Below are 20,513 nucleotides of genomic sequence, written 5' to 3'. Positions count from 1 at the left end.
AAAATCGCATAACAGCCGAGCATACACCCAGCAGCGCTGCTGATGCCTGAACGGTATGTGGAATGAAGTGGGCGGGCATCGGGAGGCCACTATGGCACGGGGCAAGCACTATGGGCAGTCTATCTGAAGTGTACCTTGCGTATAAGACGACCCCCCACTTGGAGGCATATTTTTCAGGGCCAAAAAATCGTCTTATACGCCGGCAAATACGGTAACCTCTCTGGGCCTCAATACTTATGGTAAGAATGTTGTGAAGATAAATTGAGTGACTGTGTTGAAGAGCCTATATAAATGCCAGCTCTCATAATCTTTCCGTTCTCCCCAGAATCAAGAACAGTATAATATAGATTTTTGGAGTAACAGAATTTCCGAGGCCTTAATTTAGTGTAAGGACGATGAACATGCGATATATGTGTTGTTATTTTCCCATGTTGTGTTACTCCGTCAAATCTGCATGGTGTCCACTACCAATTGTTTGGACTTACCTTCTGAGAAAACACCTCTTAGCCATTCTCAGTTTATGAGCTGACATTAACTAACTCTCAAAACATAGTAATCTAAGAGATGGTATTTAAGTGAAATATTATTATTATTTTTATTTTTTAAATGTCTAGTTCTCCCTCCTCAACCCGAAAACATCAAGATTTCCAACATCACAGACTCTTCAGCCATGATTTCTTGGACAATCGTGGACGGCTATTCTATTTCTTCTATTATCATCCGTTACAAGGTTCGGGGCAAGAATGAAGACCAGCACATTGATGTGAAGATCAAGAATGTCACCATCACCCGCTATCAGCTCAAGGGCCTGGAGCCCCAAACACCTTACCAGGTGGACATTTTTGCAGAGAACAACATAGGGTCAAGCAACCCGACCTCTTCGCATGAGCTGACAACTCTCTCCAAGTCTCAAGGTTGGTAGAGCGGATAGGATCGAGAATTATTTTGGAAGAGGATCAGAGAGCTCCACTGTCTTAAGATATTTAGCCCATATTTGTGTCGTGGGGCATAATTCATTTGTCCTAATAGGCTTCCCTATCTCTAGATAGGTCCTTTAAGTGAAAATGCCCCCTGAGAAGGCTCCCTTGCTGCTCCATTGCCTCTTATTAAACCTTAGACTGTATTAGCCTATCAGCATTCCGCATCCAGCAGCAGAAGCTCTGAGGAATATGGCCTTGAAGAAGACTGTGGAACCTGTTAGTGAAGGCAGAATTGTGTGGTGATGCTGCAGGAGGCTCCAAGAACCACACTCCATTCTCTCTCAAAATGAACTGCTCTTTTAGCCTGGGTGACACTATGCTATTCTGAGTTTTCCCTACTTTTTGGATCAGATTACTATGCCTACACGTCTGCCACTAACCCCTCGCCCAGAGAAACTGAGTTCTTTGAGATCGAGAGATCCCTCAGAGTCCCAGGGGTTGTGACGGATAAAGCCTGTGAATGTAATTAAGTGAACAAAGGTGGGGGCTGGAGGGAGGGCGGAGGCACAGCGTGTGGACGGCCTTCCCTTAGCAGTTTATCGGAAATCACACTTCCTAGTTCTCTGTATTTGTGACACGCGCAAAGAGACTGAGATAGAAGGAATGGTGATTGCTGAAAATTTAGCATTTGGAATAGAGTTTATTTTTACAGAAAATCTTATAGCACTGAACCCTTCTTGCTTTCTTCAGGGTTACTTAGGGCTTAAAAAATAAGATCAAACCGGCTGTGTTTTCAATGCTGATTCTCTGGAATATTTTTGAAATGTCAGAGGAATGATGAATCTGTCAACTATAGAAAATTACAGTTTTCCGGTCCCATCCTTAACATAGCTGCTTGTGTTTTAGTAAAATGCATATAAGCTACACATAAAATACAAGCAGAAAAATTAAACAAGGCATAACAAACACCCCTTACCCAACCCTTCCGGACATTTCTTTACACACATGCACAGAGATAGAAGGAAAGTTATATGATTGCAAAAGAATCTTGTAAGAAGATGGGGCATGCTCTACATGCTATTTTTCATAAAAATACATGGAATTTAATTTTGTTTGAATTTAAATAAGGGACAGAAGTGGCAGGATTAGACTTCAGTCTAATAGTTTATTTTGACTTGAGCCCTAAGTTTAATAGTTTTTCTCTTCCCTCCCTCCCTTGTTCCTTTCTTCCTCCTTTCCTTTCTTCTCCCATTGGTACCTTCAGGTTTTCCCCATCCACTTTTTAAAACAAGAAAAAAAAATCACAACAAGGTATCTTATTACTGACTCTAAGCTCGTAGCATCTTGAAGCTTTTCCAAGTGGGGAGAATGTGCAGGGAGATTAGTCCCTTTCCAAAATAATGCATGTAGTCAACCATTCTCACTGCTGTTTGATCATGCGCATCAGCTGGGGCCTCCCCTCGCAAGTAAAACTTGAACAAATGACGACTAATGATGAGTAGTACCTTGCCATTTAAAAAACACTTTTGCACTTTATTTTTTTAAGGATCTTAAGACAACCCCATGAATCAGACTCATCTCCATTGAGTTTCAGAAAATAAAATGAGTAGCCCTAGGTCACATAGCAATTCGTTGGCTTAGAGCAGTGTATCTCAACCTTCCTAGTGCCGCGACCCTTTAATACAGTTCCTCATGTTGTGGTGACCCCCAATTTCATTGTTACAAATTGAACATAATTAAAGCACAGTGATGAATCACAAAAACAATATGTAATTATATATGTGTTTTCTGATGGTCTTAGGCGACCCCTGTGAAAGGGTCGTTCAACCCCCAAAGGGGTCGCGACCCACAGGTTGAGAACCGCTGCTTAGAGTCTCATTCCACCGCGACTTCTCCCCAGGTGGCCTGGGCTGCTCCCTGTCTGCACTAACCCCGCTGCATGTCCTGTGTCCCCCACGCAGCGCCAGCGGAGCTCGGCGGTGGGAAGATGCTGCTCATCGCCATCCTGGGCTCGGCGGGCATGACCTGCCTGACGGTGCTCTTGGCCTTCCTCATCATGCTGCAGCTGAAGAGGGCGACCGTCCAGAGGAGGATGGCCCAAGCCTTCCAAAACGTGGTAGTGTCTCCTTCCCACCAGCTCGCCAGCCCAGGGCCACACACATGCAGACCCTTCCTTCACACACGTGCACCAGGCACTTTTCTGGTACACACGTCCTGAGGCCAGTCTCGCCTTCTCTTTGGCTTCCATTGTTGAATGAGAGGTGATAGCATAACCATAGGGTTTCCTGTCCAAAACGGGACAATTTTGAGAGCAAAAGAGGTTGCTCTTAATACTTAAGCAGGATACCAGGCCTAAGGCAGGACTGTCACCCTGCCAACGTCAGATGTATGATCATCCGAGGGATAAGTCACCGGAGAGAGTAATCTTGCAATAGAAAGAACTGGACACCTTTGGTAAGGAAGGACCTGAGGGCAAGCAGACCTCAGTGTGACACGTTTCCCCCACATTTTTCCACTTCCAGTTCCCATGTCCTACGTCAGGTATCTTCCTCAATCCCACCGTGCCTCATATATGTAAGGATGATGTACACGTGTGCCTCTCCTACTCCCGCGTACCCTTCGGTCTGCAGTCACAGTGCAGGCCCATGGCACGGCCTCTCCTTCATCTAGAAATTTTGACCAGTAGTAGCGAAGGTCTACAAAGTCGCGCTTCACCAGCAGGCATGCGTTGGAGTCCTTTGGGTTGCCACAACCTGAACATCACTCTAGATTGTGGTTTGAGGCCCTGTAAGATTAATTTGCACCCAACCTTGATGATTCTGTACATGACCCCTTGAGTACAATGGCACGTTCCCAGTGAGGTGTATCTTGCTGTGCTCATGTCCCGAGATTCCACTCGGTGGGGGACAGGGGAGCTGCGTGATCTGACTCGGAGTTGCTCGGCTCAGGCTGTCACTGGGGAGGCAGGACCAGCAAGGGGGATGGTGGTGCTGGAGCGCGTCACGACGCAGTGAGCAACTACTTAAACTCGGAGAAAAGGAGCCGTGTTGGGCTTTGCTCTAGGCCTCAGTCACCCTGCAGACAGTCTGCTCCACCGTGGGCCTGGGAGATTCTAAGCTTTAAGACAAATGGGAGAGAGGAAGGGAGGGACGAAGGGAGGGAGTACCCAGAATGGACCAAGGTGATGCTAGGAAGGCTCTCCATGTCCTGTGACTGCCCCAGAGAGAATCTTTGAGTTGTTTTCCAAGTCAGGACTGAGCACTTGCTCATGCACAGCAGAGTGTAATGAGTGTACATACTCAGGTGTAGCTAGCTCGGGGATGTGCCATGCCATGGCAGACATACTGTTACTCCGCTTCCCTCGCTCTGTGCAGACATGGTTAATCAGTTGTCGCATGCTTCGTGCAGGCATTGCTAATCGGCTGTGGCACACTTCCCCACCGAGGCCTGGAGTTGTGCCCAGGCTGCTCTGTGGACAGCCAGCTCACCAAAATGGGTTTGTTAGGTAACACCCATTTCCACCTCCATTCTAGAATCAGATTTCTTTGTTTACCTGGTGTGGCTACAACCTTAGAATTATTTTTAAAAAAAACCCTGACATGACACCATGAAAACAATATCTTTCCAGAGGGAAGAGCCAGCTGTGCAGTTCAACTCGGGAACCCTGGCCCTGAACAGGAAGGCCAAGAACAACCCGGACCCCACCATTTACCCGGTGCTCGACTGGAATGACATCAAGTTTCAAGATGTGATCGGGGAGGGGAACTTTGGCCAGGTTCTCAAGGCGCGGATCAAGAAGGACGGGTTGCGGATGGACGCTGCCATCAAGAGGATGAAAGGTCAGTGCGTGGCCAGGTCGAGTCAGCACTTCAGCAGGGTGGGGAGAAAGCTGGGCTTCCTGTCGCAGCTTCCCTCTGTGGTCTTGCATTCTTTAAGCAAAACATTGGCACCGTGTCAGGGGCAGCTGTTCCGAGCAACTGGAGGTGAGGTTTCCTTTGAGGTCAGCCCGTGATAGGGCCAGGATGTAAACGTGAAGATGAGCTATTTAAACACACTGTCTTGGTTCCTTGGGACATGAGAGCACATGCCCGGGTTGTGGGCTCGGTCTCTAGTGAGGGGCTTGCAGGAGGCAGCCGATCAATGATTCTCTCCTATCATTGATGTTTCTATGTCTCTCTCCCTCTTCCTTTCTCTCTAAAAATCAATAAAATTTATTTTAAAAAAAGAAAACAAACAAAACCAAATAAGCAAAATATTAACTATGCTTACAGAAAGTACTGTTTCAGTGAAATCAATGTGCGCGTGCACACACACACACACACACACACACACACCTGCTTAGCAGCCTGGAATCCCTTTTTTGTTTTGCTGCCTTAGTCACAGGGAGTTTGGGGAGCAGTAAGGATAGTGAGGGAGAGAGGGTATAGGACCTTGTAAAATCAGTTTTTGTTGGGGTCTGACCTGAGCCTAACTGTCTACGTCATGCCCGTGTGAAGAGGTGAAATAGCTTAACAGCCCCAGGATGTGCAATTTCTGCAGGGAGGTGACACATCCAAACGGGGGACACCCTCCCTATAAAGAATGTCACATCTGAAATGCTCCCACGGCACCGGCCCCCGGGCTGCTGTGGTGTATGTGGACAGGGATCGCCTGCTCGTTAGTCTTACAGGATCCTTTGCCCAAACGACACAGGGCCGTCATTTTCATGCACACAGACACCAGCACCCTGCTCTTTCTCTAAACACAGTGACCGCACACTGTCACCGACTCGAGGCTGATCTGTTTGGGCATCGATCCATGGGCCTTCCGCCCAGCCTGCTGGTGCCCGGTGATGCCCACCTCTACTCCAGGTGCCAGTGGAGAGACAGGGTGACAAGAGATGAATGGAAGTCAGCTTCTATCCTACCAAGCAGCTTCTATCAAAAAGTCATCGGGATTAGAGTTTTTGCGCAGGTCTGGCTTGTGGAAAAGCAGTTAAAATCATGAGCAAAGTGAAGCGTGTGTGTTATTGGTGACATTTCAATGAAATGTGGCCCTATTCCTCAGCACATCTGCCTCGGGGTGGAGCTGGAGCTGGAAGAGCTGGAGTCCAGAAGTGGAGGCAGCTCCATCCCCCCTGAGGCCTCTCCATGGGCGTCTGACAGCAAATAACGAACAAGAACATGTAGTGCAGTGAGTCTCAACCGGAGCTTATGTTTCCCTGGGCGGCAGTTGGCAATGCCTGGGTCCATTTTTGGTTGGGATACTGGTGTCTAGCGAGTAGAGGCTAGACATGCTGTGAGACATCCTACTATGCACAGGACAGCGCCTGCAACACCAGTACCAGCCCCAAGTGTCAGCAGCGACACTACTCTTCCTTCGCACCATCTCTGATTTCTCCACGGTTTTCTAGACCTATTGGTGGCCGAGTGCACTCGAGGGCCGCAGGGAGGAGGAGGGGCCAGTTGTTTCTGAAGAGGAATGACGGACAGGATCCTAACTCTTGACCTTCTTCCCAGAATATGCCTCCAAAGATGACCACAGGGACTTCGCGGGAGAACTGGAGGTCCTTTGTAAACTGGGACACCACCCGAACATCATCAATCTCTTGGGAGCGTGTGAACATCGTGGTGAGATGCTCTTCCTGTCTTTCCTGACAGGCTTTTTTTTTTTTTTTTTTAAACAGGCAAATTCCACATTGAAATTAGGAAAGAGAATAACCTTAAGTTACAGTAAAAATCTGAATGACTAGCCTCGTTTATAGACTGCGCTGAGGTTTGGCATCTTTTTGGAGGTAGGAGCTAAAGCTGGATCATTTGCCCTCTGGTGTGGTTCAGCCATTTCCACCCAAAGGCATCCCTGGCTCCCACATGCCCTGTGCTCGCTTATCCAGAAGTTTGCTCAGCTCTCTCTCTCTGCCGGAGCCCTCAGTCCTAGGCAGAGCGAAGGCCTTGGTTCTGGTTAACTATCTTCTCATTTCCTACCAATCCCATGCAGCTGAGGTTCTGGATGTCAAATCCAGGAATTCCAACGATCTGTAATATGTAAGCATTTGATAATACTTCAGGCAAATAATCATCATAATAATGAGCTTTATTATTTTCTCAACTTGTACAATTTCCTGTACAATGACATCAGAGCTTGACAACTACCCCATGTTGCACATACTCTTCAAGTTCAACCTACATTATTGATTCATGTATTTACTGAGCGCTTCTGTCGAGTATGTCATATATTATTAATTTAAATGTTTATTGAGAGACACCTCTGCATGCCACCTGGGTTGGTGGTTCGGAATCTATGCTTACACTCAATTTCTCGTGGAAAAGTTTTCTCCTACCAAAAAGCTCCACAGAGCAATTATTTACAAACTTGACAACCTCTTGTTGACTTTGCAGCACAAAACCAACAATGGAAAAGAGACTATTTCCTTTTCCTCAATTTATTAAACTAAAAATACTGGTGAGGCAGACAATACATCACTCTGCAATCTAATAGGGTGTCATTCTGAAAGTCAGAGCATGTCCCTTACGTTAGAGAATGGAGTAATGACATTTATTCTTGAGCCACTTCCTGAAAACAGTCATCAGCATGGGCAACAGTAAATGAAAGTTAAAAGAAAATAACCAACAACAGAAAAATGTATCTTTTTCAATTTTGCTCTATTGTCACATTACGACAGGGCTGAGGAATGTCCGGCCCTCGGGCCGTATAAGGCCCACGAAATCATTTGGTCTGGCCCTGCCAAGGCATTGAGGGTGAATTAATTAAATGTTTGACCAAATATAGCAGGCTAATTTTTAAGTAGATAATTTCATATGGTCTGTGAATGATGTTATAAATATCCGAATGGCCCTTGGCAGAAAAAAGGTTCCTCCCCCCTGCATTAGGGTGTAATTGATTGGTTCTTAAGGTTTATATTTCAGTAAAGAAGTGAGAAAACATATTCATACCAGGAATCAGAGTATATCTTTCCTTACAGTCAACAGGATTCAGTGCTAGAAAATTTTTTTATTTTGGCCAGAAATTTAATTTCTTAGAATACCTTTTAAGTTCAAAATCATTCCACATTTTAAATTTAGTTATATCAAAGATATTAGCCCTAAAAAGATAGTAAAACCACTCTACTTTTCACTGGCTCTAAAGATCAATGTTTTATCAAAAAATATTGTTTTTTTAAAAAAGAAAAATAACCAATTGAATAAAAAATAAGACAATGGACCATCATGTGTTCTAAAAACCATTGTTTTATTTGTGTTTTTTTCTGGTCACTTTAAGCAAAATGCAACCTCTGACACTGGGCTCTGCGGCCCGGTGACTGGCAGTAAGGGGACTTGGTGTGGGCTTTAGGCAGGAGCAGAAGGTTGGGGAGAGTAAGCTTCTAGCTGTGGTTCTTCTGCTGTGGATATTTAATCATTGTTTAGTTGTCTTTGTTTTTTTTTTGTTTGTTTTTAAATACATTTTATTGATTTTTTACAGAGAGGAAGGGAGAGGGATAGAGAGCTAGAAACATCGATGAGAGAGAAACATTGATCAGCTGCCTCCTGCACATGTCCTACCGGGATGTGCCCGCAACCAAGGTACACGCCCTTGACCGGAATCGAACCGGGGACCCCTCAGTCCGCAGGCCAACACTCTATCCATCGAGCCAAACCGGTGCTGGCTTTATTTGTTTTTTAAATAACCTCAAGCATAGTAGAGACACACTGAAATAACATGGCTGGCTCATATTAGGTTCTCAACCAGATTGAATAAAAAATAAAAGATGATGTGGCCCTAGCCGGTTTGGCTCAGTGAATAGAGCGTTGGCCCGCAAACTGAAGAGTTCCAGGTTTGATTCTCCCCACCTCACCCACTTTCCATCACTCTCCACCTTTACCCATCTCATTCTCTCTAAAAAATATCAATGAAAAAATATCCTTGGGTGAGGATTGACAAAAAATAAATAAACAAAAAAAAGATGATGTGGACTGGCTGCCTTACATGTCCTGGAAACAAATGCTTTGATTTCCCAAGACTGTTACTGAGTAGGTGGAAGTGTTCAGGAAGCTGCCCTGTTAGTCCGCATTTGGTGGGAAAGGGGAGGGGCAGGGAGAGGGGCACCTTGGTCTCTAGGCACTCTTCAAGTACGGCAGGAGGTATCGCTTCTCGTCCTGCTGTCCCAGCAGGACAAGTTTCGGAAGCAACTTCCAAGGGCCATAGCACATCTCAGAAATTTCGAGCTTTTTAGGCCCCCTGGTAATGGACTTCCCTTCTTCCTTTCCCCACAGGCTACCTGTACCTGGCCATCGAGTATGCCCCCCACGGCAACCTCCTGGACTTCCTGCGCAAGAGCCGTGTGCTGGAGACCGACCCGGCCTTCGCCATCGCCAACAGCACCGCCTCCACGCTGTCCTCCCAGCAGCTGCTCCACTTCGCCGCAGATGTGGCCCGGGGCATGGACTACTTGAGCCAAAAACAGGTTTGTCACGAGGAACCTTGCTTGGGACATCTTTCCTTGGATATGCCCTCTAGAATAAGTTTAAATTTGTACATTATTTCCCAGTCAACCTCTCTTCTCTAATCCCTCTTACAATCTCCCTAATTTTAGTCTCCTTGTTAATATTCCATCTATTTATTTATAGCACGGGCAATATATTTATCTAGTGAATATCACCATATGTATTCGGTGAAGTTCCTTAACCTGTCTTAGCCCAAATAATGCTCATAGCAGAGGACTGACATGGCAACAGGGAGATTTAATGACCTAGTTTCCTCCCCGAAATACGTCTCCCAAGATTTGGTGGAATCCACTGAGGGTTTTAGGGAGCAACTTCAAGGGAACTGGATTCTGGTGACATTTAAAAACCCATTTTCATCCTAACCTCTCATCGCTAGTTCCCAAAGTGCTGGCCCCCAGGGCATGGTACTAACCACATGACTTGAAAAAGCAAAGATGATGCTGGAAATACATGACGTTTTTTGAAATTTCAGTTTATCCACAGGGATCTGGCTGCCAGGAACATCTTAGTTGGTGAAAACTATGTAGCCAAAATAGCCGATTTTGGATTGTCCCGAGGTCAAGAAGTTTATGTGAAAAAGACGATGGTGAGTTCCAAACAGACCCACTAACGCTTTTCCCAAGGTGCCTTCCCACCCTGGTGTTGCTGCTCTAAGACCACTGTTCTGCGGTGACCGATGCGTCTACCGTGGACCCCAGGAGATACGCCCCTGCCCCGCAAACATCCTTTCTAAGATTTGATTCCTAACATGACTAGAGGATCCAAACTACCAGCAAAAAAGCCACTAGCACAGGTGGCTGGGTCCTCACTCACATGAGCCTTGCGGTGCAGGGCTCAGCTCTGGATCCGGCCAGGCCCTGTGCGAGGAGCTCCCACAATCTCCTTCCACGCACAGCAAACATGGGAGGGGCAAAAAAATACACTGAGCATATTTTCCAAATACAGTGGGGCCTTGACCTATGAGTTTAATTCGTTCCGTGACAGAGATTGCAACTCAAATTACTCGTATGTCAAATCAAAGTGAACGAATGAGACACGTGATGCTGGGCTGATGTGGCGTTCACTGTGACGTTCGCTGTGCCAACTAGCGGTGGGGTATCTGAAGCTGGCTCGTAACCCGAATTTTAGCTCGCAACTCAAAGCAAAAAATCGGTCAAGAGATGGCTCATATCTCAAAAAACTCGTTAGTCAGGGCACTCATAAGTCAAGGCCCCACTGTATAAGGAAAGTCAATTAATGAAGTTCCCAAATCACACGGAGCCCCAGGGAGAAACTCAGGACTTCCAAAGGCCCACAGATTCCCCTCTTTGCAAAAAGTTCCCCATGCCCCCTTCAAACCGAAATCAATCAAATCCGCGTTCACCTAATCAGCCATGGTTGGCAAACCACAGCTCTCAAGCCACATGTGCAGGTGTGCACGTACAGTGCGATTGAAACTTTGTGGCCCCTGTGCAGAAGTATTTTGTGTAAGAGCCACAGTCGAGGGGCCAAAGAGCTGCATGTGGCTCGCGAGCTGGTTTGCCGAGCCACAGTTTGCCGACCACTGACCTAATGAGGCACATTCTCTCAAACAGTAATAATTATCTCATATCCGATCCCGGGAAAAACTAACCACAGTGTTAGCAGAAGTGAGAAGTTGGACCTCATTCTGCTTTTGTTGCCCACCCCGGAATCAGAAAGCCCTGGAAATGCCTCATCCCTGGGTATTCGTACTGTGCCAATGTTTTTGGTGAAGGGTTTTTGACCCCCATCCCACCCCCTAGGATAGAAATCAGGGTAGAAGGAGAAACAGATTCAAAGGGGGTTTACTGAAACAAGGTGGGGGAAAGGAGAAAGGGAGGAGCTTACGCATCAAGGGAGCACCCGCTGATGAAGAATATGGCTCCCTGGCTGCTGAGGGCCTGGCTTAGGGCTGGGCTCTCCATGCAGGCCCATGGAGACTTCTTTGTTCTCTAGGTAAGCCCCCTCCCGTGGGCTGGCCCTGACTGGCACAGGGGCAGACACACTCACTGGCTTGGGGGAGTGCCTGAAGAGAATCCTGAGTCTTAGCTGGGAGAGGCTCAGAAAGTAACTGAAGAGCATTCTGCTGTCTTCAGGGAGGCTCAGTGGTCTCCCCAGCAGCATGCCACCACCCCTGCTTACCCTGAGGCGGGGCTCGGGGTGACAGTTCCCGTTGTCCTTGCATGTGCTTGTGGGGTCACTCACTGGCTAGACCTCCCTTTTCCAGGCCTGATGAGCATCGCCCGGGCTTGGCGCTCCTAGGACGGCTCCAGTTTTCCTGTGATACAGAGGCTGTTTGTACTTTGGGGCTCCCCAGTTGCCTCCACAAGGCTCAGGTTTCAGAGTTTATCCTCCAACGCAGGCTTCCTTTCTTTCCAATGCGCTTATTTTAGTGGCTGACAAGATAACACAGAAACAAGATTCAAGAATGCTTTGAAAAGGAAATGACCTGTAGTTCACCACCGTGACACTTTTTTTCTGTTTTTTACTTATTGCCTCCCACAAGCATCCATGTTTTCACAGTTACAGCCACAGTGAACGGAGCCACTTCAGACCTTTCCACTCCCTTTCTTGTTTAGGGTTTGAAGTGGGGTCCCTTAGAGACACCACCCAACCTGTCACCTTCTGAAGCCACAGGTGCCTCTCTGAGGGGTAGCTACCTAAGCTTTTCAGAATTTGTCCCTCTCAAAGCAGAAGTTTCTCTGCTGGGCTTGTCTTTAAGGTAGCAGGACCCACCACCCACTGCTCCACTTCCCCCCTCCCCATCCTGTGCCACCTGGAAATCTCCGTCTCCCTCACAGAATCCCTTTCCTCGCTTCGCTCCTGCATTTGGGTGCCGTGGTCCCTAGATGAGGGGTGGAGGGTGAGTACAAGTTATCCCACAACCTACTCACTTTATTTGGATGCTCTCAGATGTCCCAGGCGATGGCTGGTTTGCTTGGCATTTCTTAAAAAGCGAGGATTTCTGTAGTCTTGGGGAGGTTAGAGGAATTCTTAAAGGAACAGAGCACTTTTGGGGGCTTAACTCTGTTTCCTAATGGCAGGGCAGTGTTCCCTGGTGGCATGGGGTCTGTGGAGGAAGGAAGCAGCGGAAAGGAGAAGGGATTGGAGAGGCTGGCAAGGTCCTTGCAAGAAAGGTGCAATGTAGAAAGACACCACCAGAGGGCAGAGTGGCTACTTTCTCTGGCCCATTTAAGTCAGATTTTACAACGTGCACTGCACCTTAGAACCAGTTGGGGAGCTTTTTAAAAATACAGATGTGGAGCACTGCTGCTTAGATATGCTGATTTAGTTGTTCTGCATCTGTGTGTGTATGTGCTTTAAAAAATCCCAGGTGGTCCTTATATAGGAAGTGTTGCCAACTAATGTACTAAGTGACATGGAGTTTTATTTTCATTGATTAGCATATGCTTTCTCTCATAATCAATTTTTTTACTACAATTTTTTTGTGCTTTGTGTTAAGTTTGGAGGCAAAGTAAGTCATACACAGTCTCCACCTTCAAAGAGCTCACAGGTAAACACATAATGAACAACTGTCATCATTAACACATGCCGAGGGGCAGGAAAGCACATGCCATGGGAACACAGAGGACGCACAGATAAATGAGCCTATGGGAAATCATGGAAGGCTTCCTGGAGGAGGCTGAGTGTTGCAGTGGCTATTAGGTAGATAGCAGAGATGTGAGAATGGATTCGATGATCTGGAAGTGCAGGATGTCTAAAAGCCTAGAGGCAAAGGGAAGTGTGAGGCATTTTGGATTAGGTAATTCATTATGGCTGGAGTGTCATGCTGAAAAGAGAGTTAAAAATTCAAGGTTGGAGGAGGAAGAAGGGATAAGGTCTTCTTGAAAAACCTTGAATTCCAGCTAAGGATTCAGAATTCAACTAAGGATTTGGGTTGTTGGGACAATAGGGACATGGAGAAATTTTAAGGAAAGGAACCACGTGGCTGTTATTTGCCATTTAGAGTGACACTCTGCTTGTGGTGTGGAGAACAGGCCCTTAGGGAGAGGAGGGTGCCATCCAGTAAAAGGTGACGGTGGCCTGACCCTCGGTGATAGCAGTGGGCACAGATAGCTGTGGACAGATCTGAAACAGGTGAAAAAATGAAAAGTGCACAAGGAAATTAGTAATTAGGAGGTATGAGTGTCTGTGAGAGCCACAAATTGAATAAAAGAATGGCCCTGGCTGGTGTAGCTCAGTGGTCAAGGGCATGTACCTGGGTTGCAGTTTTGATCCCCAGCCCCGGTCGGGGTGTGTGTGGAAGGCAACCAATCAATGTGTCTTTCTCACATTAATGTTTCTATCTCTCCCCTCTCTCCTACTCTCCTTACAAATCAATGGGAAAAATAGCATTGGGTGAGGATTAATGAAAAAAAAAATGAAAGGAATAAGGGACTACAAGTACACACATACTCACATGCCCACCCATTTTAGTTCAGTAGGCCCCCTGCAGGTAAGTAGGACTTACATTACTTGCAGGTCTTTGAATTTGAAATCACACTTGTAGGTGGAACATATTCGAACAACAGCTCCTGAGCCATCATTCCGTGTGTCTTCGGAGCTCACATAGGGCTCCCTGGGCCTGAGTGAGCGCCGCCTGGGGGAAGCCAGCCTCCTGCAGGGTCCTTCTGGTCTAAGTGCACCTCCCTTTGTTCTCTGCAGGGGCGGCTCCCAGTGCGCTGGATGGCGATCGAGTCCCTCAATTATAGCGTCTACACAACCAACAGTGACGTGTGAGTACGGCTCGCGTCTCTCCGGGAGCAAAGCTACTCAGTACATAAAGTCATAGACTAAATGGAGCCAGAATGGCAGGGTCCGGGGGAAGTCACAGAGGGAGGCCTGGGTTTCCTTCTGCTGGTCAAGGACAGACCTCGTGGCCAAGGCTTGATGTCCAGAGAAGCAAGGGTCTTGCCGGCCCTCCCTCCGGGGCTCCACTTCCAGACTGAGCTTGGTGCCTGAGACCCAGATAGCTGCTGAGGGTCAGGGCTGGCCGGGGGGTCGCCCGGGAGACCACCTCCTTTGTGGGCTGCAGTGACAAGGCTCGGGCTGATGGTGGAAAGAGGGGGTGGGATTGAGACTTAGACCATCTTACCCACATGCCCTATTTTCAGGAGGAAAAACTGAGGCCATGAGGGTTGAGGGGACTTGTTCAGGGGGTTTTCTTATGCCGGAGTTGAGGAGGAGGCTGGCAATTACTGTAGCCTCACTGTGTGCAGGGTGCCTTTGAGGCGTTATCTCACATCATGTCTGCATAGCTCAGAGGTAGAAGTCGGCGTCCCCACTTTCCGAATCATATACGAAGAGGCCCGAGGGTGCAGTCACTTATCCCAGGTTGCATGAGCAGCCGGTGGCGGAGGTGGGATTTAACGCCAATTTGTCTGGCCTAGAATTTGACCTGCTTCCCATAGCACCACCTGTACTCTCTGCCTGAAGTAAGTGGGGCTCCGGCCGGACCGACCATTTCCCTGTTACAGTCCCCCCCGACCCCGACCTAGGAGGAGAGAAGCACGTGCTGTGTGCATGGGCCCGTCCCACTGAGCAGACACTAAGCACTCTCTCTTCGGAGGGAGGGTCAGTCCTCCTGGCTGTGGGGCAGACAATGACGGCTTTGGCGCTTTAAGGATGCTGATGATTGCTCTCCCACTTCCCGTCCGCAGATGGTCCTACGGAGTGTTACTGTGGGAGATCGTGAGCCTAGGTGAGTATGTGGGTGTGTCCCCTAGTGCCCCTCACTGTGTTCCCCACAGGGACCACCTGTATGTGGTGCCACCAGATGTCACTTGGAAACAGAGCCGTGTGGGTTTCCGCGTGTGAGTGGGTTTTGGTCCCATGTTTCTCCATATCTGATGTCACGTGTAATTGTAACAACCTGGTGGCCGTGAACTTTGTTATAGGTTAATTGTCCCCGCTTGTGCAAAGGTGTCAGAGAGCTCTTCCAGGTTTATTTCCACCACGTCAAGGTGGTATGATGTAGTCGAGTAAAAAATCACGTTTTGACGGCTACTGAATAGCCTGTGAGAGTGTGCATGCCCCCAAAATAAATTTCACATTCATCATGACCCCAGTTTTAAATATTATACTTTAAAAGACTGGAAGGACTACACAGAAGAGTAATAAAAGCTATTGTATTTTTTTCTTCATACTTTTCTATATTTTCCATGTTTTCTACAACTGTGTATGCTTTTAGATTTAAAATTAGACAGGAGCTACTGTAGAGTAGATAAAGCAAGAATCATGTAATGTAACTACTTCCAGTTAGGAAAAGGATACACCTTGTTGATACGATGGGTGTGCTGTGTGCGACAGACTTGGAAAGCAGTAGCGCTGTGAGGTAGGACGTGGATCTTTGCACTGTGGTGCTGTCTGTAGCCCAAGGCCAGCTTTGATTGCGGTGGGTGTGCACCCTGACACACTCTTCCTTCTCCCAGTCTCTTGGCTTCTGGGCCCTTGGGCAGAAGACTTTGGCTTCTGCATGGGAGGGGCTGAGGGCACAGCATTTCCTGTCTTCCAGGCGGTACCCCCTACTGCGGGATGACGTGTGCAGAGCTCTACGAGAAGCTGCCGCAGGGCTACAGACTGGAGAAGCCCCTGAACTGTGACGATGAGGTGTAAGTCGGGCCTGTCCTATGGCCATTTATCTTCACCTCCCTGCTGCCTGTCTCGTGGGTAGAGTGATTCCAGGGAAGGGATTAGCTCACTCCTGCACATATTCATATACCTTCATGCATGCACACACTCATGGAGGTCACAAAGAGCAGCGATAATGGGCGCTTTACCCTAAGCTGGTTGTGCAATGGCAGGGAGGGAGAGCGTCCCAGGCATGGAAATCCAGGAGGAACTGAGGGAGACAGTTCTTGGGAAGGCTGAAGATTAGGTCAGCAAAAGCAGAAGAGATCCAAAAGTGATGACATTATTCACAAATAAGTGTATGCAGTCTTGAGATGAACTCTGGGGATAGAATTTCAGAGCTGTTACATTAAGGAAGATGGATTTTTCTTCATGGGATTTCGCTTCTATAAAGATTACTTCCCACAGTAGAAATTACTCTGGGGGGAAGAATGATGAACTTCAGTGACAGTGGAATTCCCACAGCTTAGCTGAGGGAGAAGCTGCGTAACCGGCGTAATTTGAAGAGTGGAAGGCTCTAGGTGGAATAAATAATTTACTGTCCAAGCTAAGCCACTTCCAAGAGTGAAAGAGGAGGTAATTAGGTTCCTGGCACAAAAGACACAGCTTCTTCCGTCCTGGGCAGACCTTGTGGTACGTGAACCATCTCTGGGCCAAGTCTCCAAAATGCCACCTTTTGAGATTCATCCCATGAGGAGTGAGCTTTCTCAGTTATTATGAAACTTCTGTTAAAGTACAAACTGTTCTAGAATCCTTGACACCCAAGGCCAATGGCAGAGAGTCTGTGCACATCAGGTTCCCAGAGGCACTTGTTCAGCATGTGAAATCTTGGACCCCACTCCCAGGCATTGGTTCAGAGGGTCTGGTGCGGGTCCCCAGAATCTGCATCCTGATAATGCACGTAGTTCTGGCCACATCTGAGAAAGCACTGCCTTCGACCATGCTTCCCACGGTATGTTTATGAAACATGCAAGACGTTAATAAATAACACAGGGAGAAAGGAATCTGGGGGTCAGTTATACTAGTATTTGGGAAGTGTGCTAAACCTGGTTAGACAGGTTTTTTGTTTGCTTGTTTTTAAAAATATGTATGTATATATATTTTTTTAAATTTTTTATTGATTTTTTTACAGAGAGGAAAGGAGAGGGATAGAGTGTTATATCCACTGAGCCAAACCGGCCAGGGCTGTATGTATATTTTTTATTGATTTCAAAAAGAGAGAAACATCAATGATGAGACAGAATCATTGATCGGTTGCCTCCTGCATGCCCCCCTCCTGGGGATCAAACCCACAACCCGGGCATGTGCCCTGACCAGGAATCGAACCGTGACCTCCTGGTTCATAGGTGTCCGGGCTGACCAGCAGCCCCCGAATGATGGATGAACAGATTACTCAGACACAGTTTGTGCAAGAGAGAGCTAAGGGACCCCTGGCTTTAGTAGCCAGAGCAGCCTCCATTGCCTGCCTCGTTAGCCTCTCATTGAAGTTTTTGATTTAGATACAAGCAGTAGGGTGGGTAATCTTGGGAGGACACGTGTATTTACATTGTCCTCTAGGTAAGGGCATCCAGGGATTAAGCATAAGGATTCCAGTAAACACCCCGGGGTCTGCATATTCACAGGCTTGTTTGGAAAGGTCAAGGAATAAATCGGGGCGCTGCCTTCGACACTCCCCTAAGTCGGAATTCCGATAAACAGGGCAGGTGGCCTTCCACACACTTCCCTTTTATCAGAATGTCCTCCTTACAACTTTCCAACCAAGTCTCTTGTGCTCCCCAACACATAGGTCGATGCTCAACCACTGAGCCACACCAGCCAGGCTGTTTGCTTGTTTTTAATGGCAGGATTTCTCAAGATTTTACTAGCTGATCCCTAAGAGGGATATGTAGAAGTGGCTATTTTGCACACTTACTTGAGGTTGAAGTCATTTAAAAATGAAACACTAATACTTTGAGAGATGGAGTATTCCAAGGAAAATGCTGCCCTAGAGACATAACTCAGTTCTTTCCAGAAGATCAGAAGAGCTGAGGCCAAGATCCCGAGGGATGGTACCCAGGGTGGGCGTCAGATCTACGGGGAGAGGAAAAGCTTGGCTAGGGAGGCGGGAGGCCTAATAGGAGCTTCCCAGTGCTGTACCTCTATCTCCTGCTGGCTAAGCTTAATGCCCGGGGGTTGCAGGGCCACATTCTCTTATTTCCATGCTCTGCACCTGGCCAGGCCCAGGACTGCAGCACAGGCACTGAGTTAACCCTGTAACTCTTCGTTTTCAAAGGTATGATCTAATGAGACAGTGTTGGAGGGAGAAGCCATACGAGAGGCCCTCATTTGCCCAGATTCTGGTGTCCTTAAACCGGATGTTAGAAGAACGAAAGGTGAGTCTGGAGTTCAACCAGGGGCTCTTTCGTTGGAATTCCTCATGTGCCCAGTGTGGCGAATAAAAATAGTCTGATGTGATTTAACAAGTTCTTCTGGGCACAGCCCTAGGTATTATAGGGACACAAAAGATGTAGCCCCCAACCTTGAGAAGTTACAGTTTGGGAGGAGATAAGATCTCTATACAAGATACGGTCACACACAGAACAACATATAAAATTAGCCTATTTGAGTTAGAAGGAATCTTAAATCTTATCAGCCTGGCCCTTTCATTTTATAGACAAGGAAACAGACTCAGAGGTGAAGGTGACTTGCCCAAGGGCACACAGCAGGTACCACCAGAGCATGGTCTGCAGATTACTAAGGGGGAGGGTCAAGAATTCTATAAACATTTCAAGAAGGTAGCTGGCTCGATGTATCTGGAGTTTAAAAGATGAATCTAAATCAGGGAGATAGATTTTGACGTCATCAAAACCCAAGTGGTGATTAAACCAGAACGAGATGCCGGTTTGATGACATGGGCGCTGTGAAGGTGAGAAGTGGGCAGAGGCAGGGGCCTTGGCTGCCGGAACACTTCAGGAGGGACCAGTGAGAGACAATGAGAAAGGGAAGCTCAGAAACGGGGGAAGTGAGAGGAACATTTACTGGCAGAAGTCACGGGGTACACACAGTCCAGAAAGAAAGCTGTCCAATACAAAAGGAACCGAGGACAGAAAAGGGTCCCCCACATACCTGGTGTTTGAATGGAAACAAGCAAAGGACAGCAGAGAGTTGCTGTGACTGCCCCCGTGGAGGCGGCCGCCTCTGAGCCACTCTTGTTCTTCCAGACCTACGTGAATACCACGCTGTATGAGAAGTTTACCTACGCAGGGATCGACTGCTCTGCTGAAGAAGCGGCCTAGGGGAGGCCTCCACCGTCTGTGTATTCTGTCGCCCCTTCATGGGCACCAGAGACCCTTGACAGCCAAGATAGCAAGCGAGCCTGTGCCAAGGGAGGAGACGGAGAACAGTGGAGTGTGTATACTGCTGGATGTCTGGGACTTTCACACGAAGACCCGTGTGTGAAGCTACAGCACACTCTGACTCTACATAGAACTGTACATACTGTTTTGAGTAAGAATGGGCTGAACTCAGAATGCCCGTTTGTGGTTTCATATGCAATAATATATTTTTCTAAATATGTGGGTTTTAAAGACAGGTGTGAAAGTACAATGACTGTAATGCAGTAACTCATTATTGTCCTAGATATTTTTGATATTTACCTTTGTATTGAATGTTCTAAAATGTCTTGCTGTATAGAAGTAAAATATTGTTAACAAACCTAACACTGACCCTGAGAGCACAGGTAAGAAAAGTGTGGGAATTGTAGGAGTCTTAATAGGACATGGGTTAACATTAAAGAGACGGAAAAGTCCAGGTGATGACATGTAAAGCAGATTCTCCTATCTCTAAGGCTTCTCACTCACCGGTAGCAGCCATCCAATTTCACAGTCATTTGACAACATGCTTACGTGTTACCAGTGCTCATCAGTCTGTCCAGAACATTAACATCTAAAAATAGACTTAAGTCTCATTCCTTACATGCCTAAAACCTTTTGACATGTATAAATAAGTTTGAAAGATAAATGAATGGGATTTGGTTTTAGTTTCTCTGATAACATTGATTTGTGTATTTCAAGACATTAAAATAGGAAGCCTGGAGTTACATTTGGGAGACATGTCACATTTATCATGTCAAATTAACATACTTAATGGATTGCACATTGTAAAAACTTTGTTTTGACCCGTTGTATGTTTACTGTTTATACTGTAGGCAAATGTTACACTGAGATCATATAGTAAGTGAATAAATGTCTTGCCTACCCACTGTTTTGTCCAGCAATGTGTCTCATAAGTATTTCCAAATGTCTGCATTGTACTTTATAGAAAAACACCTTAAATCGTCATTCTCTAACTTTTCAGTAACATGCCTGTAGAGCAGTTGCTGGAATTCTCCATTTGGCATGGTATGTGAAGCTCACAGATGGGAACCATCTTCCAGAATGTTCTGTCTAGTCTGTGTTCTTGTACCAGAGCAGCACCCCACTGGTAGTGGTCCACTTAGAACCCA

General features: G+C 47.0%; 1 protein-coding gene across 2 annotated transcripts in view; it reads left to right on the top strand.

Moving 5' to 3' along the window:
- TEK (TEK receptor tyrosine kinase) overlaps window positions 1–20,285 on the top strand; it is a 112,979-nt gene extending 92,694 nt beyond the window's left edge. The window contains exons 13-23 of one of the 2 annotated variants that reach the window (XM_006770988.2): window positions 615–914; window positions 2,882–3,033; window positions 4,549–4,759; window positions 6,419–6,529; window positions 9,170–9,360; window positions 9,873–9,986; window positions 14,066–14,136; window positions 15,061–15,101; window positions 15,915–16,011; window positions 18,303–18,402; window positions 19,231–20,285. In XM_006770988.2, coding sequence (XP_006771051.1) covers window positions 615–914; window positions 2,882–3,033; window positions 4,549–4,759; window positions 6,419–6,529; window positions 9,170–9,360; window positions 9,873–9,986; window positions 14,066–14,136; window positions 15,061–15,101; window positions 15,915–16,011; window positions 18,303–18,402; window positions 19,231–19,305 — 1,463 coding nt within the window. In that variant the 3' untranslated portion in view covers window positions 19,306–20,285. Of the gene's footprint in view, window positions 1–614; window positions 915–2,881; window positions 3,037–4,548; window positions 4,760–6,418; window positions 6,530–9,169; window positions 9,361–9,872; window positions 9,987–14,065; window positions 14,137–15,060; window positions 15,102–15,914; window positions 16,012–18,302; window positions 18,403–19,230 lie in introns of both variants that reach the window. The other variant, XM_015568658.1, reaches the window with a different exon arrangement.
- Window positions 20,286–20,513: the final 228 nt, after the last annotated feature.

This window comes from Myotis davidii, unplaced genomic scaffold (assembly GCF_000327345.1).
Source record: "Myotis davidii unplaced genomic scaffold, ASM32734v1 scaffold325, whole genome shotgun sequence".
In the NCBI taxonomy this organism is placed as follows: Eukaryota; Metazoa; Chordata; class Mammalia; order Chiroptera; family Vespertilionidae; genus Myotis; species Myotis davidii.
The sequence above is the reverse complement of the archived record's forward strand: the minus strand, read 5'-3'. Positions and strand labels throughout refer to the sequence as shown.